At 39.5% G+C, this 27,939-nt stretch overlaps 1 protein-coding gene across 3 annotated transcripts in view; it reads right to left on the reverse strand.

The window, feature by feature from the left end:
• Window positions 1-2,739: 2,739 nt before the first annotated feature.
• Window positions 2,740-27,939, reverse strand: part of FLVCR1 (FLVCR choline and heme transporter 1) — a 30,122-nt gene continuing 4,922 nt past the window's right edge. Inside the window, exons 2-11 of one of the 3 annotated variants that reach the window (XM_081824831.1) lie at window positions 25,772-25,916; window positions 19,518-19,658; window positions 14,037-14,104; window positions 12,712-12,815; window positions 8,951-9,061; window positions 8,341-8,446; window positions 8,017-8,128; window positions 6,059-6,126; window positions 5,823-5,901; window positions 2,740-5,399 (exon numbers count right to left, since the gene is read on the reverse strand). In XM_081824831.1, the coding sequence (XP_081680957.1) occupies window positions 5,824-5,901; window positions 6,059-6,126; window positions 8,017-8,128; window positions 8,341-8,446; window positions 8,951-9,061; window positions 12,712-12,815; window positions 14,037-14,104; window positions 19,518-19,658; window positions 25,772-25,916 (933 nt within the window). In that variant the 3' untranslated portion in view covers window positions 2,740-5,399; window position 5,823. Of the gene's footprint in view, window positions 5,902-6,058; window positions 6,127-8,016; window positions 8,129-8,340; window positions 8,447-8,950; window positions 9,062-12,711; window positions 12,816-14,036; window positions 14,105-19,517; window positions 19,659-25,771; window positions 25,917-27,939 lie in introns of all 3 variants that reach the window. The other 2 variants (XM_006741979.3, XR_004078434.2) reach the window with 2 other exon arrangements.

Raw genomic sequence — 27,939 nt, forward strand, 5'->3', positions numbered from 1 at the left:
GGCTCCGCTTTAGAGGCCTTTGAACTTTGACCCTGCTCTCCTGTCCACTCTCCCTGGTTTCTCATGCTGTCGATCCCTGATCTGCGCTGATGACAGCCGATCCCTTTTCCAGAAGAGTGGTTCTCAGAGTGTGGTCGGCGGAACCTTGGGAGTCCCCAAGACCCATGTCAAACTCTTTTGTAATCCTAGAAAGAAGTGATTTGCCTTTTTCACTGCACTGACGTTTGCTCTGACGATGCAGAGGCAGGGATGGAAGAAAGCGCTTGCACCCTCGCACTGAATCAAGGCCCAGGCACCGAGCTGCTCTGGTGGCCACTGGGTTCTTCCCCGCCATTCAGCGGCAGCGAAAAAAAGAAAGTCAGAGCCACTGAAGAATATCCTTGATGAAAAAAGTAAAAGCGATTGAATGCTGATCCTTGGGCACATGACTTTTAAATATTGTGGGATGAAATGGCAAGGACGCATGACACACTTCTGCATACGCCCAAGTATGAGGCTCGTTTCGAGGAAAAGCATTGGTACGTTTATTTGCGATGCAAGCTGAACGAGAGGTTTGTTTTCAAAGAACATCATTTTTACTTGAAAGGATGGTTGACAGATAAATTGTGGTTATTCAGATGGGTGTTTGGCAGGTATTTTTTCAAAAAGCAATGAAGCGAGTCCCTCACTTCGAGAAAATAACTGACAGATTTTTTTTTTCCCACCCCAATGGCAAGAATCAAGTTTCCAAACTAAAATTAGCATTCTAGAAACCCTGCGTCTGCCAAAACAAGGCTTAAGAGACTTGTATGAGCTTGACGGCTTCCCAGCACTGAGACTTTCTGATGAGATCAGAGGTATTAACAAATGTGATTTATCTGGCATCATATGATGAGATTTATCAAAGTTGGAAGAGCTGCATAACTCAGTGAAAGAATACTTTGCAAATGCCAAAGCATAATATTACAACCACACATGGTTAAAGACCTATTGGAAGGACAAGACAGACCATCAAATTTTAATGTTAACCAAGTAGGAAAGGTTTATTGATATGGTTCCAGAGTCCACATAGCAACTAATCTTTAAGAAACTACCAGTTCCAGGGGCGCCTGGGTGGCTCAGATGGTTAAACGTCTGCCTTCGGCTCATGTCATGGTCCCAGGGTCCTGGGATCGAGCCCCGCATCAGGCTCCCTGCTTAGCGGGGAGCCTGCTTCTCCCTCTCCCTCTACTGTTCCCCCCACTTGTGCCCTCTTGCTCTGTCAAGTAAATAAATAAAATCTTTAAAAAAAAAAAAAAGATACTACCCTTTCCAACTTGCTATTGTATTAAAGACTACCCACAATTCTCTGAAAAGGCCACTAAAATACTTCTTTTCCAACTGCACATGTGTGCAAAGCTTTTCTTCGAACATGTCAAAATAGCCTATCCTTACAGACTGAATGTAGGATCTGGTAGGAGAATCCGGGGCCTTCTATGAAGCCAGATGTGGAAGATTTTTTGCCCTCTCTAAACGTTAAAAGGTGTCATTGTTCTCACTACATTTACTTTGGAAAATAATTATTTTTCATAAAATGTAATTTATTAAGATGTAATGAGGTTATTTTTAAATGAATAAAAGTTTTGTTTTAGTTTCTAGTATGATTAATATTAACAGCCATAACTCAGAAAAACAGAAGTTCTTTGGGTTCCTCAATGATTTTTTTTTAAGATTTTATTTATGGGTTGGCGCGGCGGGGGGAGAGAGAGAGAGAGAGAGAGCACAATCAGGGGGAACGGCAGGCAGAGGGAGAAGCAGGCTCCCCACTGAGCAGGGAGCCCGATGCGGGACTTGATCCCAGGACCCTGGAATCATGACCTGAGCTGAGGGCAGATGCTTAACCAAATGAGCCACCCAGGCATCCCAGGTTCCTCAGTGATTCCTAAGTGTAAAAGAATTCTGAGACCAAAACCTTTGGGATTCACCGCCCTAATCTCTCATCCAGCCTCCAGTCTCAATGACAATTTCCTTAATCGTGACCAACCAGTTTATTTGCACACAGGACTGGCTTCAGGAGGATGTGGAGTGGGCAGCCCCCTGCCAGGTCTGATTTGAATAATATGGTTACCACTCCCTTCCTCCCTAAATATCTTCTCTATTGGCCGCTCTCCAGGACCTCAAATTTTCCTCAGTGATATTCTTTTGATGTAAGTCACTTGAACTTCTCTCTTCAAATCCAAATACTTTTAAGTGGTAATATGGTGCTAGTTACCAATCATTAATGCATAAAAATAGTAGCCAAAACTTTTGAGTGCTGGCTATGTCTTTTATGTATTTCTGCTAAATGTTCTTTATGTATAATCTCACTGAAGCTTATAAAGAATGAGCGTTCATCATACCCGATTTTTCAATGAAGAAAGTTATGGTTCGGTTTTATGATATTAATCAGCAAGGCGTTGAGGAAAAAATGACATCTGCTGTGGGGTATCAGGTCCCATACAGGTACATGCTACCAGGAGAAAAAGGGAAAGTCTGCAGCTTAGATGTAGCCATCCCCAGATGGCTCATGCTAGGCACCTATCTGCCCAAGGAGGAGTTAGGCACAAAGGAGAGGAGATTAAGCCCTTGCTACTTTGCTGTTTTCGTCCTGACCCTGGGGGACTGCGTTTCCTTGTGCTCCACAAAACTCCCTCCTTGGCCCACTCTGAAATCTTACAGTCCCTTTCCACTCCCTATGTGTACCTAAGCATCAGAACTTAAAAAAAAAAGCCATACAAAATGAACATTAAAAAAATAAATTTATTTCAGGTCTGAAACACTGAAGGACAAGCATACCGACCATTAGTACAAAAAGCAAAAATTAGAACATGAAAGATGACTTAATACAGACAGGCATTCTTCTGGCAATGCTCTGAGTTTATACACAAACATATTTTTAAAGACATTGCTCCAACATTCACAAAAGCTAGTGTTTGTTTGTTTTGCCACATTTATAAATGCAACAGCTTTTGAAAGCATCCAATTTCTTTCTAAAAGCACTTCATTAAAACTTACACAAGTGTTGGTTACCCAACTCCATTTTCCAAAGATAAGACAGAATTATATGACATTCTTGTTTGACATGTTACAACTTTAACTCAAAATGTAGAAAAAATTATCAATCCATTTTGTGTTTTGGAACATAATATTTCATCCTTTTTCTAATCAACAAAGACACACATCACATACGCATACGCTGCTTTTCAGAAACAAAGTAGCCCAACTTTTATCTGTAATTTTTTTCAAAAGCTCAGGAACTCAATAAGTATGTGATTATTTTAAACAATTGATAGTTCACAAATAAAAATAATTATTTAGGAGGGATCTTAGAATATATTTTTGGCCATAAAACCTGTAAGTATCTAAGGAAGTTAATGATTCAGCATATTCTGCCTGCACTACCACCAACTGAATGAAAAAGCAAAAACAGATGTTAAAGTCCCCATATCCACCAAGTATCCATCACAGCTGTTGATCCAATTCTCCAGGGGATTCTTCTCTAGCTAGAATTAAGTTCCTCTGGTTCAGTGATTTGGTCTAGCCCATGACAGACGGCATTTAAGATTCAAAAAAGATCTCTGAGATCAAAGTGAACACATTCATTATATGGATGAGGAAAATGCTGGCCAGCGAGTGACAGGGACAGCTAAAAATAGATCCAGGTCACTGACCCAGAGCTCCTGATTCCCAGCTACATTCTTCTGGTGACACATTCTCCAGGGTAAGAGTCTATATAATTTACTGTCGTTTGATTACAGAGAATGTTATCATTTCAATATAAAGCAATGCATATAATATGCCCAAATCAGAATTGCTAATTCACTTCAAGAGTATTCAAGGGTATATCTGACTTTTTTTTTTTTTTTTTGGTTGATGTGGACATAATGTAAATATCATGGCTGCTTAGATGTCATTATTGTAAAGATATTTCCCTATCAGCTTACGACAGTCAGGACAGAAACAACATTTAAATTCTCATTGTAAACAAAATGAAGTGGTAGGCACTGTAGAAACACATTTGGTCCTATTTTCCTTACCCTGAGCATGTAACAAAGCAGACTTTTTTCCAACAGTGTGGAGACTATGTACACTCTGGTGAAGAAAAGAATACACTCCCCCCAACACGCCGAGGGAGCACGTACCCGGGCACAGTATTCCTCGAAGGAGAACGATCATACCCATGATAGTGCAGAATGAAGACAGCATTTCCAGAGGTCTCCACTAAATGAGACCTCTGGGCTTCGGTACCACAGATTTATCTCCACAGCCTTCAAGCCAAAGTATTAGGCGTGATGCAAGAAATCACGAAAAAGCCAACAGACACGTAGGATGGCATTTTCTTGCTAGAAAGTTATACACAGGCATACCTTGTTTTACTGTGATTTCATTTACTGCTGTTCACAGATACTGTGTTCTTTTTTTTTTTTTTTTTTTAAAGATTTTATTTATTTACTTATTAGTAAGTGAGAGAGAAACAGCATGAGAGAGGAGAGGGTCAGAGGGAGAAGCAGGCTCCCCGCTGAGCCAGGAGCCCGATGTGGGACTCGATCCCAGGACCCCGGGATCATGACCTGAGCCGAAGGCAGTCGCTCAACCGACTGAGCCACCCAGGCGCCCTCTTTTTTTTTTTTTTAAAAAACAAACTGGAGGTTTTGTGGCAACCCTGCATCAAGCAAGTCCATTGGTGACATTTTTCCAAAAGTATCTGCTTGCTTGTGTCTCTGTGTCACATTTTGGTAATTCTTGCAGTATTTCAAACTTTGTCATTATTATTCTATTTAGTAGGTAATCTGTGATCAGCAGTTATGACTTGCTGAGAGCTCAGATGATGGTTAGCACTTTTTAGCAAGAGGTCTTTTTTCCTTTAAGGTGTGTACATTGTTCTTTCAGTCTACTGCACACTTAACAGACTACAGAATAGTGTAAACATGACTTTTATGTGGACTGGGAAACCAAAGAATTCATTCGAATCACTTTATGGTGATACTTGCTTTATTCTGAATGGTCTGGAGCTGACCCCCCAATATCTCCAAGGCATGCTTGCATTGAAAAAAAGAGAGTAAACAAGGCAGTGGGTACAAAATCATTCTATTCCAAGTTGGAGTGAAAAAAAAAACAGTTTTAGCATTTAGGCCATGGTAGGAAGGCAGTGCAGAGAACTCAAGGTAATGAGCCTGTGTCTGGGCTCCTTAGCTTAATTAGAACATGAGTCTAAGACCAAAGTCGTGGGTTCAACGTGTACACAGAATAGTTTTGATGGTCATCGAGAGTACATGTTACAAAGCACTGTTTAACAAGAATAGAAGAAGCCAGAAAAATCTTAGAGGTTCCGTGGAAGTCTCATCCCAGTGCTGTCCTTTGAGGGCTTAGAAGTGCCATGTTGGTACTCCCACTGAGGCCGACTGGACAGTTGGTCAGAATAATGGAAAGGGAGCCAATTAGGGATATATTGCACGCTTGGTTCTAAATGGTATATACTCCTCTGTAACTTAAGGTGATTAGACCTCCACATTATTATTTTAGAAAGCCTCTGACCATCTATTTTCCATAGAAAAGAAAACACTTCTGGAAAATACACGTCAAGAAGCTTACTTTCTGATCAGCAGTAGGGGATTAACAATGGGATGCTCAGTAGATAAATGGTAGTGTTAATAGGATGTGAGCCGAAGTCTCTTAAGCAAAATCTTGCTTACGTTAACAATGAAGCAAGATAGTAACTATAGTCAGAGGTCACATAGTAATTTTCAATTAAGTATCCATCTCCTGTCATGTATAAACCAAGTCTTACTGCTCAACTATCACATGATGTTAACTTCTTCTTTCACCTCAAATTGCCGATTCTGACTGCTTGGACATCATCATAGTTTTGGATTCTTGATCTGTGGGACTATCTTCAACTGGTACCTACAAAAAGAATCAGGAGATAAAAAAAACCTTACAGCATCTGGCATATGCCATTATGACAGATCAACAGTTGGTTCGGGAATACAAAATAGCTGACTAGACAGATTGATTTCACACATTTCTCAATAGTATAATCATAAAAATGCTCATTACTTACAGCTTTAATATCACCGTTCACAATTCCTATGTTTATATTGTGTCTTTTGAGATCAGATTTGATTAATGCTGAAACAGAGAAACATCAGTGGAGTTACCAAAGAGTATATATGAATATATTTTTCTCTAAGCAGTACAGTCTTTTTTGATGTTGTCACATTTAGCACACTGTAGTACCATCATATTCAATAGCATCCTCATAGCATGAAAAAATGCTAGGGACGCCTGAGTGGCTCAGTCGGTTAAGCATCTGCCTTCAGCTCAGGTCAGGATCCCGGGGTCCTGGGATTGAGTCCCACATTGGGCTCCTTGCTCATCAGGGAGTCTGCTTCTCCCTCTGCCTGTTCTGCCTGCCACTCCCCCTGCTTGTGCTCTCTCTCTGACAGAGATAAACAAAATATAATAAATAAATAAATAAATAAATTAATTAATTAATTAATTAATTAATTAATTAAATCTTAAAAAGAAAAAGAAAAAGAAAAAAATGCTAGTGCTTCTCTAAGCCACTAACTTAATTAGCAATTCATTTATTAGTGAACAAATACAGGATGCTAGGAACCAAAGATACAAAGATGAGAAGCACAATTCTTTCCCTAGAGCACCCTCCAATCTAAGGAAATACTGACATGCAAGCGATTATAATACTGCAGGGTCATTGCAACCCCGTAGGTTATTATTATTTTTTTTTAATTATTTTTTTTTTTAAAGATTTTATTTATTTATTTCAGAGAGAGAGTGAGAGAGAGAAAGAGCACAAGAGGGGGGAGCGGGAGAGGGAGAAGCAGACTCCCTGCTGAGCAGGGAGCCCGATACGGGACTCGATCCCGGGACTCCAGGATCATGACCTGAGCCGAAGGCAGTCGCTTAACCAACTGAGCCACCCAGGCGCCCCAACCCCGTAGGTTATGTAGAAGGTGTAGTGGGAGCCTGGGGGGAAAAATGCCTCTGTCAGTCCAGACACAATCACGGAAGGTTTGCCAGAGGAGACACATTTGAATCGAAACTTGGAAAATGAGTAGGAACATGTCAAGCGATAAGAAGAGAGAGGAAGGCATTCTGGGCAGGCGGGAAATGGTATATGCAAAGAATGTGAGACAGGAGTAGAAGAGCCAAGAATGTGGCACCGGAGGTATCTGGGATCACTGGAGCATCAAGTACAAGGGGAGGAGGCAGGATATGTGGCTTGGTTGGTAGGTACATTGTATAAAAAGAGTTTACACTGCCATCTGAATAGGGAAAAGGAATGCAGAAAGAAATCAGCCAAGGGAGCTAACAGGAGAAGCAACGTGGGTGCAGAAACACTGCTGGACATTAAGCTTTGCTTCTAAATCCATTTTTACATTCATGCGCCCAGACAAACACAAATAAAAGCCCTTTTCTGTGCTCTTTCTCTGGCGGTCGGGCAGGTTGGGTTCTACTCCCGTTCCTGCCCGTGTCTATTCTGATTATCCCTAACAAGGGTAAGAACTGGCTAATCATTCCATGTGCTATTTCCATGACCACACACTATCATAATTGCTGACGTGATTAGGCACGTTCTAGGTGCCAGACACATGCTGGGAGCTTTTCATGAACCACCTCAGTTAATCCGTGTAGCAGCCCTGTAGGGCAGACTTTTTGATACCTTGTTATATGAGTGAAAAAAGGAGGATTTGAGAGGTGAAATAACTTGGCTAAAGTCACACAGCCAGTGAGAAGCAGGTCTGTCCACTCCAGAGTCTTTACCGACTCTTAATACAATGGTTTTGTTTTCTCTGCACAGTGATAGCAGTATTGAAGTTAAAATCTGAAAAATGAATGAATAGATTCATATTCTTGGAAAAAGACAAGTAATATCCTGCTTTTTATCTCTTTTTTCCCCTTGAATTCTGCCAAGCCATTGAGAATCACCGGACATGAAAATTAAATATAAAGACAATATGACATAAGTAATTTTGCCAGGAAAATGCCCTAACTTACCTGTTAAAATGATGCCTAGAAACATCCAAATACAGAGGAAAACATTCCCTGCCCTAGGACCATAGGCTGACGTGAGCTTTCCTTGAGCCAATGTGAACAAAATTCCAAATATCTAAAACAAGAGAAATAATTGTTAAATTTGCTTCTTTGAAATCAGTGCAATGTTTTCCCCAGAACTTTTCCTAACTATTTCATTCATATGATTTAGCTTCTAGAAACATTGCAAGGTAGAATTTGTCAAACAAGAACGATTTTTAAACTTGTTACCCGCTAGAACAGTCAGCAAACTAGTCATCTCAGATTTGAGAGACGTCAGAGGTTTACCTGTGCTGAGGCATTAAGAAGACCAGAGGAAGTACCTTCAGATTCTGGGTAAGTGATTTCAACAGCAAATTCAAAACCCAATGGGAGGTAACCGGTCATGAAGAAACTAGGAAAATAAATCCAGAATTATAGATACAATGAACTGAGGGACAATATCACATACTGAGGCAATCATTCTACTTCTCAGGACTATTCTAGTGATCAGATAACGGAGTATTCTGAACTTAACGTAAGGCCCTATTATTATTCACCAATCAGCCCAAGGACAGAAGAACTGAGAAGTAAAGCAGTTTCTAAGGTTTTCTTTTTCTGAGAAAAATTTACCTCTAGTTTGCGAAGTCAGTTGTTTTTCTAGCTAAATAAAGTTACCTGGACTAAGGAAGGCTTATCCATTTTTCACTTATCACATATACCAAAAAAAAAAAAAAACAATTTTAAACTACTTCTTTTTAATTTCTAAAGAATTACGCATTTACGTACACAGGATAGATTCTTTAAAGTTTAAAATATTACAGGACATTTGAATGAACTAAAAATGTACAACCACAGTAGTAATACTTCAGAATTGTAACAGCGTACTATCCATTCCTCCTACACACCCAATGCTTACCCAAGTACCCCTCCAGTAACGAACACGACGGCAATGTGTCCAAGGTCCAACGTGACAGTAAATACAACCATTCCCAAAAAAGACAAAATGTAAACTATCAGAGTAGTCTGTCTAAAACAAAAACAAAATTGTTAGTATTTTGTCTGATTTTCCTAGGTATATAAAAATCACGTCGCTAACCATTGGTCTGTCCATATGGTAATAAATGCCTTGGTTTTCAAGATTGGGTTTCTCTTGTATGGAAAATGTTTCCACCAAAGCATGGACTTTAAAGCTTACATTTAAGCTTCAACAGCAGCAACCGACAAAACTCACACCCTATCCAATGTTCAGACAGGAAGGAATATTCATATGGATCAAATCGTTTCTGTTCCACCAAGTGGGATAGTTCCCTCACTGTATCTCAAGACTGAGTTCAAGTTCTACCTCTTCCAAAATGCCTTTCCTAACCACTGCAGCTTACAACATTGTCTCTTCCTCCAAATTCCCTTATCATCTCAGAATCTAAATAACTGTCACATGACAGACATCTCTTGGGCGTATGACATCTATTTTAGTCTGTTATATTATTATTTCTCATATATGAATGCTTTATTTTCCCCACTTAGACCACAAATGTCTCAAGGACAGGGACCCTATATTGCTTGTCACAATCCCTAGCTGAACTATGGCCACAACACAGGTTTGGTGAATGAATGGCAATTACTCTGAGAATAAAATCAGGACAACAAAGAAGGCATTCCTATGCCTATCAAGTTTTCTAATTCTAAAGTGGATCAAAGGCTAGTAATAACTTTAATCCTTTACATATGTTCCCTTTATCTACAGATTGAATGGGTTTCACTGTAAGCTACCATTTCACAATAATGAAACCACAGCAAGTGTTGTATTAAATTATAGGAGAGCTATCTTGGAGAATTTCAACATGAGAGTCTTTGGAAGGGCTAACATAATGATATCAAACATATCTTGGGCCCTGACAGGTACACAGGATACATAGGTGACAGTTCCATATTTCATTCATTCATTCATTTTATTTCATCCCATTCACTTATTCATAGTTCCATTCATTCATTTCTCCCAAGGAGATAGGAAGATTCTGCCTGTTAAAAAACGTAGCTATTCGGGCGCCTGGGTGGCTCAGATGGTTAAGCGTCTGCCTTCGGCTCAGGTCATGATCTCAGGGTCCTGGGATCGAGTCCCGCATCGGGCTTCCTGCTCCTTGGGAGCCTGCTTCTCCCTCTGCCTCTCTCTCTCTGTCTCTGTCTCTCATGAATAAATAAATAAAATCTTTAAAAAAAAAAAAAAAAAAAAAACGTAGCTATTCTTGGCTTAGAGGCCCAAGATGGCAGCCTAGGAAGACCTTGAATGCATGTCCTCCCACAGACACATAGAATCTACACAGAAAGCAATTCCTCCTGAAGAAGAACGGAAGACTGACTGAACAGCTCCTGCATGATAAAGGGTAGAGGGACCACACAGAGAACAGCAGGAGAGACAGAGACAGGGTGACAGTAGGAACCCCACCATAGACCCAGTGACCTGCAGTCGGGAGAGATATCACTGGGCTGTGCCGTGCAGATTCACCTGCCCTGGGGGCACAGCTAAAAACAAAAACAAAACAACAGTGGTTTAAGGGGCAACTAGACTATGAGTGAAGGAAATCCATTTACTAGCCCTAGAGTGTCTGCCGAACAGTGGGGAAATTGCTGGGACTCACTTTGGAGTTGGAGATCCTGGTAACAGCCACTGTTTACATTGCTCTTCCCCCTTGAGAGACGGGAACAGAGTCCACTAGCCCACACTAGCTCCATCTGTCCTGCAAGGGGAGCCCTCCCAGACTGCATCTGCTCCAGGTCAAGGTGCAGAGCACCCCCACTAGCACTCACTCTAGCTCCAGCCACCCTGCACGGCAGCCAGGGCACAGAGTGCCTACGAATGCCCCAGGGCCCCCCGGCTCACGCCTGCTCCAGGTGCAGCTATTCTGCCAATGTGGACCTGGCATGAAGCCCCTGGGACCACCTGGCCCAAATGTGCTCCAGTCCAGCCCTCCCACCAGGGTGGCCTCCGGCATGGAGCACCCCACAACCTCTGGCCTGGACCAAATCCAGCTCCAGCTGATGAGCCTAAGTAGCCAGGCACAGAGTCTACACGGGGGACGTTCCTACATAAGGCCACTCCTTCAAGACCGGAAGCGATACAAACCTCCAGTTATAAAATAAGTAAGTCATGGGGATGAAAAGCACAGCATAGGGAATATAGTCAATAATATTATAATCCCTTTGTATGGTGTCAGACGGCAGCTACACTTACTGTGGGGGGCACTGAGTAATGAAAATAATCATTCCCCTATGTTTCTTGCAGCATTATTTATGATAGCCAAACTATGGAAGCAGCCCAGGTGTCCACCGATAATGAATGGATAAAGAAGATGTGGTGTATAAATATATAATGGAATCTTATTCAGCCATAAAAATGAAATCTTGCCATTTGCAACACTAGGGATGGATCTAGAGAAGAGATCTACCTATACGAAATAAGTCAGTCAGGGAAAGACAAATACCATGATTTCACTCATATGTGGACTTTAAGAAACAAAACAAACAAAGGAAAAAAAGAGAGAGAATACCAAGAAACAGACTCTTCACTATAGAGAACAAACTGATGGCTACCAGGGGGAGGTGGGTGGGGGGATGGGTGAAATAGGTGACGGAGATAAAGAGCACACTTATCTTGATGAGCACAGAGTAACTATAGAGTTGTTGAATCACTATGCTGCACACCTGCAACTAATATAATATTGTATGTCAACTATACTTCAAATTAAAAAAAAAATAACAAAAAACAAAACCAAAGAAAAAAGCACTACCAACCCCCAGAAGGTCCCCCCAGTCACTGCTTCCCTGCCTCCAAGAGTAACCACTATCTTGACTTCTAACAAATGTGCTTTAGATAAATGAAATCATACATCATAAATGTATATATAAATAGCTATTCTTTTAAGGCTCAGTGCAAAAGATGCTGCCCCTGAGACCCCTTTTCAGTTTCCCAGTTGGTATTCCTAAGTTCTTCTTTTGTATTAGCATTTTGATTATATAAATGTTTGATTAATACAGTATTTTCATATTATGTATTATATTATAGTTAAGTGGTGCTACAGTGTGGAGCACTTTAGGCAAAGGCTTTTAAAGACTTTTTCTTCAAGGTTTGATTTATTTATTTATTTTATTATTTTTTTAAGTAAACTCTACATCTGACATGGGGCTCAAGCTCATGACCCTGAGATCAGGAGTCGCATGCTCCAACAGAGCCAGCCAGGCACTCCTACACTAAAACTTCTTACCAAAAATGCCTTATGCTCGATAACAATTTTTTGGTAGGAGAGACAAAATTTTTTGTTTTTAAGCTTACAACATGAGAAAAGAACAGGATAAAGTCTCTGTCAGAAGTCAAATATTTCTCAGAAAGGGCTTTTGTAGAATAGCAATGAGCCCTTCTAAAGATAGATGTGTGCATGGTTATTATTAGAGGGGAAGAAGCTTCGTAAGGTATCCAAATTCCCAAAGTCGAAATAAGGATGTCCGATAAAATAAGACAATATATAGACTTCATTCAGAAGTGAAGGGAATCTACAAATGTCTAGAATCCAAGTCTTTTAGTAATAATAACACTCTTTAAATTTCTCAAATTAAAAAGCAAAGTTTCCATTAAACCCAGAATACCCTGGGTTGTACACCATACGTTTATCTACTACCACTTACTTGTATGTTTTGGTATGATCTAGCCACAAGCCACAAAGAATAGAGCCTACCATTCCAGCTACTACCAATGTTAGCCCAATCCTTCCAGCATTGATTTCTTCTCCCTTAAAAAAATTTTTCAAAAGAAGTCAATCAGATACTTCTAACTCAAATAGATCTTTCACATTCCCATACCTTTCACAGTCAATGGAAATAATCGGATAAATTAAGCATACAATACAGTAGGAAATTTAGTACATCTGTTAGGGTGAAGGGGGTGGGGGGCAGGACACTCTATTTTCCAACCAGAAAAAAAAAGAAAACCTGAAATGTGGGATAAATAAAAGAAATTTTTCTTGATCCTCCATGGTTAGAAAGTACAATGATTTTTGTTAGAATTCTCAGGTAATTCACAGAAGTCTGAGAAGGAGATTAATCTGATAGTTTTTACATATTACAACTGCTCTCTCCTTTCAAAAGCTAAGACAGGTAACAGCTTGATATTTACTTCTTTATATTTGGGTTGATTTCCTTTAAAATTGTTTGTTTTTTTTCCCATATAACCAGTCATTTCTTTTAAAAAGTACTGAAGAGGGCGCCTGGGTGGCTCAGTTGGTTAAGCGACTGCCTTCGGCTCAGGTCATGATCCTGGAGTCCCGGGATCGAGTCCCGCATCGGGCTCCCTGCTCGGCGGGGAGTCTGCTTCTCCCTCTCCCACTCCCCGTTTGTGTTCCCTCTCTCACTGTGTCTTTCTCTGTCAAATAAATAAATAAAATCTTTAAAAAAATAAAAAAAAATAAAAAGTACTGAAGAAAGACAGGCATTGTCACAGCAATAATACCTTCTGCTTTCCATTTTGTGTGTTTTATAAACTGGATTAAATGTATTCTCAATGAAAACAAATGAAAATCTTTTATTTATTTATTTTTTTTCAAAGATTTTATTTATTTATTCGTGAGAGACAGAGCGAGAGAGAAAGGCAGAGGGAGAAGCAGGCTTCCCGCGGAGCAGGGAGCCCGACGCGGGACTCGATCCCAGGACCCTGAGATCATGACCTGAGCCAAAGGCAGACGTTTAACCATCTGAGCCACCCAGGTGCCCAATGAAAATCTTTTAAAGCAACAAGGTCATAAATCTTTTTTTTTTTAAGATTTTACTTTTAAATAATTTCTACATCCCATATGGAACCTGAACCTACAATCCTGAGATCAAGAGTTGCACGCTCCACCAACTGAGACAGCCAGGCGCCCAATAAATCTTTAATCTTATGATCATGCTATCAGGATTTACACTGTTTAAGAAACATTCTTGGCCGGGCATGCGACACAGTATAGACAGAAACTCACCTTATAATATGTCAGTATCATTTGATTTAATAATGTTGAGACTGAGTAAAATGCTCCAGTTATGATACCTACAATAATAAACAGAAAATTATAAAGGTACCATTTACTAGTTCATAACATGATATGGAGTACTCTGTGACAATGGTGAACATACAATGTATTTCTCAGACAGCTGCCAGAGAAAACTAAAAACCCTTGCCATTCCATCTCAGACTTTGGAATGATCAATTTAACACCTCAACTTACTAGCGCTTACAATAGTAAAATTCTGTCATTACACCATTTATTATTATTTAGACTCAGCTATGCCAACCATAACTTCTGTCTCCACGCAGAACACTGTATACAGCAATGAAGCACTGAACGGATGGCTGAGCTCCTACAATGTACTCGAGCTAGTGAATGTTCAAACAGGAGACAGAAACTTTGCCTCAGAGATCTCACCCCTGCATCAAAGACTTCAAGGCAATTAGTAAGATAGTATTAATTACAGAATATTTAAAAAGGAAAAATAAAAAACAGTTGGTTATCAGAAAGCATATGACTAGGTTTGAATCCTGCTGATTCCTGGCACATTTGCAAGACTTTATTTTATTTTTTTAAAAGATTTTATTTATTTATTTGAGAGAGAGAGAGAGAGAACATGAGAGGGGAGAGGGTCAGAGGGAGAAGCAGACTCCCCGCTCAGCAAGGAGCCCGATGTGGGACTCGATCCCGGGACTCCGGGATCAAGACCTAAGCCGAAGGCAGTCGCTTAACCAACTGAGCCACCCAGGCGCCCACATTTGTAGGACTTTAGGTAAGCCTCTTAACACAGCGAGGCAAGTTTGTTATTTCTCTCTATTATTAAATACTTCAAGCACAGAATAAAGCGCAGAGAATAATTTAACAAATACCCTTACTCATCACCTAGCTTTGTCAAACATTCACATTTTGCCATCTTTGCTTCAGATTCATTTTTTAGATCTCTAATCCTGTTCTTCTCTCCTATTCTTTCTGAGGTAACCCCAAACCTCATGTTAGTGCTTATCATTTTATCTTATTTACTTTATTTTATTTTAAGATTTATTTATTTATCTTAGAGAGAGAGGGCATAAGTGGGCGAGGGGCAGAGGGAGAGAGAGGGGAAGCAGACTCCCCGCTGAGTGGGGAGCCCGACAGGGGGCTGGATTTTAGGAACCTGAGATCATGACCTGAGCCAAAACCAAGAGTCAGACATCTGACTGAGCCATCCAGGTACCCCCAGTGCTTATCATTTTAGATATTAATTATATGTGCATCCATAAATAACAATTAGAATTATTCTGCATGTAATTGAACTATATATAAATAATATATTATTTGTATCTATCTGTAGCTTGCTCTTATCACCCAATATTACAGTTATGAGATTTATCAGAGTTAATACTTTAAACTTTAGTTCATGGGACGCTTGGGTGGCTCAGTCGGTTAAGCATCTGCCCTCAGCTCAGGTCATGATCCCAGGGTCCTGGGATCGAGCCCTGCATTGGGCTCCCTGCTCAGCGGGGAGCCTGCTTCTCCCTCTCCCACTGCCGCTCCCTCTGCTCATGCTCTCTCGCTCTGTCAAATAAATAAATAAAATCTTTAAAAAAAAAAACAACCCAGATTTTATTTCTTTATTTATTTGAGAGAGAGAGAGAAAGCACAAGCAGGGGGAGAAGCAGACTCCCATGCTGAGCAGGGAGCCCAACATGGGGCTTGATCCCAGGACTGGGGGATCATGACCTGAGCCTAAGGCAGATGCTTAACTGACTGAGCCACCCAGGCGTCCCAAGAAATTCTTTTTTTTTTTTTTTTAAAGACTTTACCCATTTGTCAGAGAGAGAGAGTGCACAAGCAGGGGGACCGGCAGGCAGAAGAAGCAGGCTCCCTGCTGAGCAGGGAGCCCAATGCGGGACTCGATCCCAGGACGTCGGGATCACGACCTGAGCCAAGGCTGCTCAACTGACTAAGCCACCCAGGCACCCCCAAGAAATTCTTTTAAGAATACTAAAGCCAGTTTCCTATATGTACTTCTAAAACTTGAAAGTTCTAATTTTCACCCTTTGGTCTTTACTCCATTGCAATTCATTTTTTTGATATAGAGAGCTAATTTTATTTTTCCCATATGGATAATCAATTATCCCAGGACAATTTACTATATAGTTTCTCTTATACAAAACATCTAGTTTTCATATATACACGTTCTAGTCATTAGAGCTGTTTGCAAATACAGTAGTCCTCTCTTATCTGCATGGGATTTGTTCCAAGTCCCCCAGAGGATGCCTGAAACTGCAGATAGTACCAAACCCTACATATACCATGTTTTTTCCTATATATATATATATATATATATATACACATACATATGGTAAAGTTTAATTTATAAATTAGGCACAGTAAGAGATTAACAACAATACTTAATAATAAAATAGAAAAATCACAGCAACATGCAGTAATAAAGGTTATGTGAATGTGGTCACTCTCAAAGTCTTTTTGTACTGTGATTTTTCTTCTTCTTGTGATGATTTGAGATGACAAAGGGCCTACGTGATGAGATGAAGTGGGGTGAATGACACAAGCTGTGTGACGTAGGGTCAGGCTACTGTTGACCCACTGTAATAGGTCAGAAGGAGGAGCATCTGCTTCCTGACTGTGGTTGACCATGGGTAACTGAAACCAGAGAAAGTGAACTAGGACTACGAGGATCGCTGTATTCTAGTTTTTCTCTTTTCAGACACTTACATGGCCATTTGACTTTAGATGTGAGCAAAAGCGACATTTCCCACTTGCTGCCCTAGTAATCATAATAGCATGTGCAAAGATGTCATTCTGGGTCCCTGAGTTAACTCTGGTGAGCAGCACCTTGCTGCCAATTCGCATTGAACATGCAGGACTGACTGGCAGTAAGTAAATTTTTGACGTGTTAGGGCACTGAGATTCTTTATTAGCAGAATTTCATTGCTATCATACGAACTAGCCTGCAAATGGATACAGAGAAGTAGGTCACTGGGATTGTTACTCTGTTCCAGTAATCTAATAGTCTATCCCTTGATCATATGTGGCATCTTAATTATCATTGTTTTATAAATTCTGGTATCCGAGAATGTGTCCCTCACCTTGTTCTTCATTGACATTATCTTTGTTGTTCTTGGCCCTTACTTCTTTTGCAGGAATTTTACAAGTAGTCAAGTTCCCTTACAAACCCTGTTTAAATGGAAGATTGCAGGATGAGACATACAGCTGTCTAAAGATCGTATCAAAAAACCCTGAGTAACTGGCCTTGGTTGCTCACTTCCCACTGAGTTCAGATATATGTAGGGACCCAGCATGGTTTAGCCTGAGGAGGCCAAGGAAAACAGGTCTAAGGGTACTCCACTGCACTCTACCCTATGCTGATCTTGCATCTATTCCAGACTGGAGTAAAGATAGCAAGAGTGAGGATAAAGGATCATAAGAACAAGAAATACTGTTATCTGAGCCTAGACTATTTGTCTGAGTTTCAGACAGCAAATAGCAAGAGTGGCATTGTGAAGGATCGCGTTTTCTCCAAATAGCCTTACCTCAAAAAATGTTACCTTTGACTATTTGGTTCCTAAGTTTTGGACACTGTATATAATCCTGAAAACCTGTCCTAGGAGTATAGTCCCTATCTAGACTATCCCATGTGCAAGTCTGCTCCAACTTTATATTTTAATTTTTTTTTTTAAAGATTTTATTTATTTATTTGTCAGAGAGAGGCAGCAAGAGAGGGAACACAAGCAGGGGGAGTGGAGAGGGAGAAGCAGGCTTCCCGCGGAGCAGGGAGCCTGATGCGGGGCTCGATCCCAGGACCCTGGGATCATGACCTGAGCCGAAGGCAGATGCTTAACAACTGAGCCACCCAGGCGCCCCTCCAACTTTATATATATAATACTAGTCATGCAGGGAGACAGGTGCACTGTCAAAAGGTGTGATGTGACTCACTCATTCAAAACCATGATCCCCAACTAGGCACCCCTTCAGTAAAGAATATGAGGTCAAGAAAGTTTTCCAACTCTCCTGGGGAACTCTCCACAGTGTTTCCCAACGCCTTCTTTCTGAATTTTTTTTTTTTTTTTTGAAGATTTATTTATTTATTTTAGAGACTAAGTGAGGCAAATGTTAAGCCAGCTCTTGTAGGGCTGCTTAAGGGGAGAAAGGAGTACATTTCAGGTAAAAGGAATAATGGCACAAAATTACAGAGACTAGAATTCACAGCATATATGCCCGTGGAGGCATGTTTGTGTGTGTGAACGTTTGTCTGTGACAAGGGGCTGGTTATAAATTGGCTCAAAGAAAGTCTTATCTTGGGAGTCAGGGAGAGATAAAGAAGGTAGGAGTCTTTCTTCCTTAAACGACAGGCTACGGAAATGAGTTTGCTCTTATAGATAATAACCGCCCACTGTATTTTCTCTACTTCCTAGTTATGTGTTGTAGGTTTAAGCTAACCAGTGGAGGGAACCAGCAAAATTAAGAAAAGGAATTATGGCATGGTGAAGTATTTAATGATGATAGGATATAACATCTGGGATTTGCTTAAAAATATTCCAGGGAAAAAAAATTCCAGGAAAAAAGTAGAAGAAAGAGATAAAGCAAGAATAGTGAAATGTTGACCATTGCAGCTGGGTGATGATAGGTACCTAGGAATTCACTACATTAAATGTTTTATTTTTGTGTTCAATTATTTTCCCTGAAAAAGAAAAAAAAAAAAAAAGATCAAGTAACCATGGTAAAGGGGTGAGTGAGCATTTAGGTCAGGGCATAATTTGTTATAACCCGTAAAACAGTTATGTACTAGGGTGTGTGCTCCCAAAACGATGTCAAGAAGAGAAAGAACAGCAGTGAGTGACTTCTGAAGACAAGTAAGACAGAAATAGGGGGTGTTGGCAGTTATTATAAACGGTGTTGATATAAAAAAAAAAACAAAGAATAAACTGTCAGCAAACTCTGAATGGAACCAAACGGGTTGGTGCCTGCAGTCAAACCTACAGCATCAGAGTGAGTATCTGTCAGCTATCATGAAATACCTAGAAGGATAAGAATTGTTTTTCAAGTTAGAACTGGTTAAGGTGATCGCATTAATGTCTAGTTTTGACTGAGTGGTCAAAACAGATGCCAATTTGCACTGGAGCAGAGAAAGGAATTGTTGATGACATTTCCCATATGCTTACAGCAGTTTATGAAGGACTTAAAATACTCGGTGTAAACAAAAAAGAAGGCAGTGCTTGTCTATTATACTTTATTTAAAAAACATAACAAATTAGATTAAGAAATTATTAAGAAATTGGATTAAGAAATTTTGCTTTTAGTTCAAAATTTAAGTTTATGGCTATGCCATCCTTATTTTTAGAGTTAACAAACCTATCTCATTACTTAAAGCTCAATCCACTAGATTAAATGAAAAGAATCTACAATGCTCCGAGTTTTATACAGAAATCAAAGTAAAAGAAAACCACTTACCATAAGTGATCAAGAGAAGGACAAAAGGAATGTTTCTAAATAGGTTCCTTATTGATTTCTTATAGGAGTATTCAGCAGGGGAACTTTTTTGAAGAACTGCTTGAGCCTGACTCGGTGGATACTGAGGTTTTTCTTTGAATGCTGGAAACACACATGGAAAGGTAATTAAATACATGGATCTTCCTTAGTGAGCAGACTAAATCAGTTCAAGCTTAAAGAGGTAGTGAAGGTCTTATAGTGAGTCTTTCATTTTCATGAATTTCTGAAGAATATCCTCTCAGTCCTCTGAAGCGGACTACAACTCAGAGATTTGGTCAATTCACATAACTGCAAAACCATCTCAATAATATGTCACAACCTTGCCCACTGATTAGTCCATTCTTAGTTAAGCAAGATTAATTTTTATTCTAGTAAGTATTCAACAATTCCATTTCTAAACTTAGTTCAACTTGTAATTACAGGTGACATCAGAGATGAGCAAACCGGGCTGTGTTACCTTTTAGAGGACTGTCCTGAGTTAGTAACTGTTTTCTTCTACGATTTGCTACAAAATTTATCATCTGATCTAATTAGATATGATTTCTAGAATTGAAAAGGTCCAGGTAAGATTCATGGGAGCAGAGCTCACCAAAACATCGATTAATTAGGATATACTGAAAACTTATCAAACTAAAACAGACTTCTATTTTTACAGGTGTCACAACTAATTCAAGAGGAGACATACTCATGAATATTTACTTTTGAATGTTCTTATATCAGAGGACTGATAGACACAAAATGTTTAAGTTGTTGCAATCCCTTCTCTTCGTTCACCCTATCTGCTCCTTGCACTGTTGAGGATGCCTGTTGTCCTTTCCTGAAAGTCTCTTTGGGTCCTAGTTAAGATAGGAGATATCTCTTTTTGTTAATAGTGGCAATACACAACTCACGCGGTTGTAAAACAAAGTTTCAGAAAGTAAAAACCGTGCTTATAAGGTAATCATGGGGATTGAGTCTTCAGTCTCTTACTAGGTTCTTTTTTTTTTTTTTTAAAGATTTTATTTATTTATTTGAGAGAGAGAATGAGAGACAGAGAGCATGAGAGGGAAGAGGGTCAGAGGGAGAAGCAGACTCCCTGCCGGAGCAGAGAGCCCGATGCGGGACTCGACCCCGGGACTCCAGGATCATGACCTGAGCCGAAGGCAGTCGCCCAACCAACTGAGCCACCCAGGCGCCCCTCTTACTAGGTTCTTATTTACTCTGGTAAAGTAAGTATAAGTGGCTCAGATTTGAACTCAAATGCAAAGAGAAAACAATGCCTATTAGTCTTCAACTCCACTGAATTTATTTTCTGAAGACATGTGTTATCTTTTCGTTTCAGGTAGTCATCTGCCCTGTTGGACAAAATCAGACCCGTATCTATCAGCTACACAATACACTAAAGTTGGGTGTCAGTCTATACGAAGAAAAGGAAACAGAGGAACAGAAAACCACTGGTCTATGACCCTGTTTACTCTGCGTTGCTTCCTTTAAAAGGATGGAATATGGCTTTTTCTTTCTCCTTTGAAACTGGAAAACAATAGCCTTCTTCTTTCTTCTCCCCACCAAAAATGTATGCCAATGAAATAACTAACTACTGGGGCCCCTGGCTGGCTGATCTCGGGGTCCCACACTGGGCAGAGAGCTTACATAAATAATAATAATAATAATAATAATAATAATAAACTATTCAAGCAGTTATTCTCCAAAGTAGCCAAAGGATTTGGGGGCACCACATTCAAACCTTTTCTCCCATGATGAATAAGAAGGAAATCTATGTGTTTAAGACTACTTCTACTTTTGGAATTAAATAATAACATTATCTTTTGATTTCATTATTTGTCCCTGTATGATTCAAGCAGACATTCCACATATTAACTTATTACAAGATATGTAGAGGTTTGAATACTGGCTCTGCCTCATATCTTTGTATAACTCAGAAGAAGTCAATTCCTGTCTCTCAACTATAGCTTTCTCATACATAAAATGGAAATAACAAGTTGTCATGAGGATTATATGATATAATATATGCAAAATAATCTTGTAATTATTGAATGCTACACAGAATACAGTGTCATTTTCAGGAATACTTGTTTTTTTTTTTTAAAGATCCATCTATTTATTTGAGAGAGAGAGCACAAGCAGGGGGAGAGAGAGAGGGAGAAGCAGACTCCCTCTGAGTGCAGAGCCCAACATGGGGCTCGATCCCAGGACTCTGAAATCATGACTTGAGCTGAAGTCAGATGTTTAACTGACTGAGCCACCCAGGTGCCCCCAGGAATACCTACTTTTAAAAGTCAGAGACTTTATCTCAGGGGCTTGAAATTCTTATAGACTAAGTAAAACATATTTCTGTTAAATGTTTACAATAGCAGTCTATGTATAAATATCCTGAATATAAGAATCAAAAGTAGAATTATACGTACATGTTATATACTCATGTGTTTAAGTACCTTAACATTAAATATTTTGATTGCCTTTACTTCTGGTTTCTCTCATCCACTCACATTAGTGAATCAGGAAGGTAAGGATTTTAATTTGCACATTTGAGTTACGTGATAGAGTTTACTGCCCTCCTGCACAAGGATAGCTTTCAAACACAACTGCATTACCACTTATACAAGCGGAATTTGAACTGGAACAAAAACAAGACTAATTAAAAATTAAAATGCTGTATTTTTTTTTTAAAGATTGTTTTTATTTATTTGAGAGAGAGAGAATGAGAGACAGAGAGCATGAGAGGGGGGAGGGTCAGAGGGAGAAGCAGACTCCCTGCCGAGCAGGGAGCCCGATGCGGGACTCGATCCCGGGACTCCAGGATCATGACCTGAGCCGAAGGCAGTCGCTCAACCAACTGAGCCACCCAGGCGCCCTAAAATGCTGTATTTTTGTATATAACCTTTTAAATATGGAGTTAGGGTACCTAGGCTCAAATTTCATCTTCAGTATTCACTGTGACCATGGATAGATTACATTTACTGCAATTCTGTGTCCTAATTTCCTCATCTAGTAAATGGGAATGAGAATAGTACCGCCCTCATATGGCTGTGAGGATTAGATGACGAAGTATGTAGTGTGCCTACTTTAAACATGTTTGGTACTTACCAAACCACCAAATGTTAGAGGCCACAGTCGTGCGGGGTATGAAGAACGAGGTATTAGTGTGAGATCTGGTGGAAGGCTTGGGTTAATTCCTAGATAATGCTAGATGGATTACATTCATGAATAAGCTCCATGAGGGAGGGCAATAGGGTTACATGGCATGAAGCCTCAAGATAGTATTTTTGAAAGAGTGCTGAATACCAATTTAGTATATGTCACATTGCTGAAAAGCAACAGCAAAGCCAAATTACTTTATAAAATTTGGTTGGGCTTCCAAAGTATTTATGGGAAGTATTCAGAGGGAAGTAGGATTGTCTCTTAGTAATTAAGGACCTTTAAAATAATCCCTATCTTCCTCAATAGCAAATATTTGAGCGTAAGGAAAAGAGATAAATTTTTTTTGTTTAAATGTCACGATTTTCAACCCAAGACATTCATGTCACAACTGTATATTATCTTGCTTTTATACTATGCTTGGTATCATAAGGTTAAGACTACAGGTCACCAAGCAAAACTTGACAGTGAGCCCTTTCTTCCCTGCTCCATCTCCACGGTCTCCTCAGAAGCTAGGAGTGCATAATAAGTAATAATGTACATGAATAGGTCTCTTTTAATTTCTCAAGTAACACAGGTGCTATGTCAAAGGTCAACCTATTATTACTGCCTTTTTGTCCCCTTCCTTTCACAAATAAAAATCTTGTATTTGTTGGGGTGCCTGGGTGGCTCAGTCATTAAGCATCTGCTTTCGGCTCAGGTCATGATCCCAGGGTCCTGGGATCGAGCCCCACATCGGGCTCCCTGCTCCGCGGGAAGCCTGCTTCTCCCTCTCCCACTCCCCCTGCTTGTGTTCCTCTCTTGCTGTGTCTCTCTCTGTCAAATAAATAAATAAAATCTTATATTTGTAGCATCTCATATAGATATGCTTAAACACATGTGTCATATATATGATTTCACATGTATAGATATCTTATATTTTTCCAAAGAGATAAAGCCATGAAAGACAATAAAAAAAGGAAAACCAGAATTGATGTGAAGATACACAAGCAATCATAGGAAGGTGGATTTTACATTTTAATAATCCCTATTGCTAATAGAGGATCCATTTATACAAAACATATACAAACTATATGTCATTTAGCAAATCAAATATGGATACCAGAGAAGTAGACTTAAGAGTTTGTTTTTTAAAAAATACACAGTTGAGGGGCACCTGGGTGGCTCAGTCATTAAGCGTCTGCTTTCGGCTCAGGTCACGATCCCAGAGTCCGGGGATCGAGCCCCGCATCGGGCTCCCTGCTCCGCGGGAAGCCTGCTTCTCCCTCTCCCACTCCCCCTGCTTGTGTTCCCTCTCTCGCTGTCTCTCTCTCTGTCAAATAAATAAAAATTAAAAAAATATATATATACAGTTGACCCTTGAACAACATGGGGGGTTAGGGGCACCAATCCCCCACACAGCTGAAAATTCATGTATAACTTTTGACTCCCCAAAAACTTAACAACTAGTAGCCTACTGTTGACCAGAAGCCTTACTGATAACATAGTCAATTGACTCATATTTTGTACGTTATACAAAACAGTGAAGGGGCGCCTGGGTGGCTCAGACGGTTAAGCGTCTGCCTTCAGCTCAGGTCATGATCCCAGAGTCCTGGGATCGAGTCCCACATCGGGCTCCCTGCTCCTTGGGAGCCTGCTTCTCCCTCTGCTTCTCTCTCTCTCTCTGTCTCTCATGAATAAATAAATAAAATCTTTAAAAAAAAAACAAAAAACCAGTGTTACACACTGTCTTCTCAAAATAAAGTAAGCTAGAGAAAAGAAAATCTTACTAATAAAGTCATAAGGAAAATACTTCTATAGTACTATAAAAAAAATCCATGTATAAATGGACACATGCAGCTCAAACCCATGTTGTTCAAGGGTCAACTGTAGATTTCTTTTAAACTTTGTTAAACTGCGGAAATAGTACAGGGATAATTTGTCCTTTTTCAATAGTCTATACACAGCAAAAATGTCACCCCCTAATTGAAACATAGAAACCAACCACGAGTAGATTTGGCATGTCAGAATACTTTCTATGCTACCAAGAGAGTATTTTTTTCATTATCTGAAGGGAAATTAAATGTATGGGCAGTTCATCTATGAAGGCAGTCTCTATCAGAACAGTCTTCAACCTACATGCCTTTGAAAACCAAGGATTTCCTATCTGGAGATCACAAAATTTGAATTTTTCATTACTATGATAGCCATGGTAAAAATTAATCTTACACATTTTAAAGCTCCAGCTATCATGCAATTTAATGTAAATATTAATGATTAAAAGATGGCCTTTCAACTTTAAAGTTGCTCTCTTCCTCAAATCAAGTTACAATACCGAGTGCCCAAAGGGCAATATTCCAGTTATGTTAGCAACCACATTACTTAAAAAAACCTGTCCTTCGCCCTGCAAGCAAACTTGTTTCCCATTAAAAATAAACTTTAAAAAGCAGACCTTCCCAAATCTTCTTCCAAACTGATGATGTGGCTGCTTGCAGCTGATTTTGACTGACTGCTTCAAGAGACAGGCCCAGACGAGAGGACTCAGGGACGGGTGGAGAGAACAGTGCTTTGCTGAAGTGGTCTAACAAGCTCTCCTGAGCAGCTGAACAGCTTGCCACTGCCCAGGATCGTTCACTGGTCAACATGTTCGGATCCAGTTAATTGTTAAAATGGGGATCCTTGGAAGGATTTCTCATTAAAAAAGAGAAAAAGGTTGGTAGCCTCTTTGCATCATTTCCAAGCATAACAAGAATTTGTTCCTGGCTATGTTAGCATCAGCTGCAGAACACGTAGAGGAAGATGCAAACAGGAGGCAGGTAGCATGTTGGAAACAACAGTTATCCAGGAAGAAAAGTTAGTAGGGAGAGAAATTAAATGAGTTAGCCTTCAAACCCTTTGCGATACTAAAATAGATATAGCTGCCCATAACACATCCCTAGGGGTGTAGCATTCATTATCTGAACAGGTGCAACAGCAAGAATGAAACAGGCAAATAGCAAAGGGAGATATTATCATGAAAATGTTCAGGGTCAGCTATTTTTATTTCCGTATGTTTGCCATGCATTTATCTATTTAAGCAATAGGGAAAATAATTTGCTTACCAATTACTGTTAAAAGACATAAAAATGTGGCGACGGCTGATGTTCCATAAAACATGGTACTGATATTACAAGCCAGAAGATCTGTGTTATTCTGTGTGTTGGGCACTAAAACTGGTGGTAGCAAAAAGCCAACTGCAGTTCCAAGCTGTAAAATAAACAATCCTGTTAATAGCTATTATTAATAAGAGGGAAAAAAAAAAGGACATACTGGCAGTTAATATAGAGAAGAACAGCTAGTGTATTTAAGGTGTAAGGTGTACATTCTAAAGCACCATGTTCTGGGATGCTGGGCTGGCTCAGCTGGAGGAGCAAGGGACTCTTGATCTCGGGGTCGTGAGTTCGAGCCCCACACACCGTGTAGAGTTTACCCAAATAAATAACTATTTTTTAAAAAAACCCACCATGTTCTAATGTTTGTTTTTTTGTTTTTTACTACAGTACTGTTAAATGGTAGTTGCTCCTACTCTTGGACTGATTCTGCTGTAAGGATGTAAGATACCCTTCTTACCTTTTAGATGCTTGCAATCAAAAAGAAGAATAACAATATGCAGAGTAAGGCTGAGAAAAGATGATATACAGAACGGGAGAAAATAGTTGCAAATCCTATGTCGAAGAAGGGTCTACCATCTAGAATATATAGAGAACTCTCACAACAACAAAAAGACAAACATCCAATTCAAAAATGGGCAAAGGACTTGAATTCACATTTTTCCAAAGAAGATATACAAATGTTCAATAAACACGTGAAAAAAAATGCTCAACATCATTAATCAGTAGGGAAATGCAAATCAAAACCATAACAAGGTACGACTTCATACCCACAAGGATGGCTATAATAAACAAACAAACAAAAAATTGGAAAATAACAAACCTTGGCAAGATGTGAAAAATAGTAGTTGCTCCTACTATTTGAATGATTCTACTGTAAGGATATAAGATACCGTTCTTACCTTTTAGATGCTTGCAATCAAAAAGAAGAATAAGAATATGCAGAGTAAGGCTGAGAAAAGATGATATATAGAATGGGAGAAAATAGTTGCAAATCCTATGTCGAAGAAGGGTCTACCATCTAGAATATATAGAGAACTCTCACAACAACAAAAAGACAAACATCCAATTCAAAAATGGGCAAAGGACTTGAATACACATTTTTCCAAAGAAGATACACAAATGTTCAATAAACACGTGAAAAAAAATGCTCAACATCATTAATCAGTAGGGAAACGCAAATCAAAACCATAATGAGATACCACTTCATACCCACAAAGATGGCTATAATAAACAAACAAACAAACAAAAAACTGGAAAATAACAAACGTTGGCAAGATGTGAAAAAATTGCAACCCTTGTACACTGCTAGCAGGATTGTAAAACAGTGCATCCACCGTGGAAAACAATTTGGCAGTTCCTTAAAAAATTAAACATAGAATTCCCATATGACCTAGCAATTCCACTCCTAAATAAATACCCCAAACACTAAAGATAGGTATTCAAACAAATATTAAATATTATACGTGAATATTCATAACAGCCCTATCTGCAATAGCCAGAAGGTAGAAACAAACCCAAAAGTCCATCAGTGGATGAACGGATAAACAAAACGTGGTACACCCATATAATGAAATATTATTCAGCCCTAAAAAGAATGAAATATTACCATGGATGATCTTTGGATGAACTTTGAAAAACATGCTAAGTGAAAGAAGCCAGACATAAAAGGTCACATAGTGAATGATTCCATTTACATGAAATATCTAGAACAGCTAAATCCATGGAGAGAAAAAGCAAATTAGTGGTTGTCAGGGGTCAGAAGAAGGGGTGAATGAAGAGTGACTGCTTAGTGTTGGGTATTGGGTCTTCTTTGAGGGTGGATGAAAATATTTTGGATCTAGATAGAGGTGATGGTTGTGCAACCCTATGAATGCACTAAATGCCACTGAGCTGTAATCTAAGATGGTTAATTTTATGGTTAATGTGAATTTCACCTCAGTAAGAAAAACATAAGGTTGAATATGATAATCACAATGAAAGAAATAAAATTAAAGTATTAAAGGAGCTCAATGGAGAAAGATAACAGGGATGGAGATGAGAAGGAAGGGCCCAAGATTGATTTCCAAAAGGAAGAGTCACCAAACACTTCATTTGCTCCTTTACAAAAAGCTGGATAG

Source organism: Leptonychotes weddellii, chromosome 6 (assembly GCF_054177405.1).
Source record: "Leptonychotes weddellii isolate Sample4059 chromosome 6, ASM5417740v2, whole genome shotgun sequence".
Lineage (NCBI taxonomy): Eukaryota > Metazoa > Chordata > Mammalia > Carnivora > Phocidae > Leptonychotes > Leptonychotes weddellii.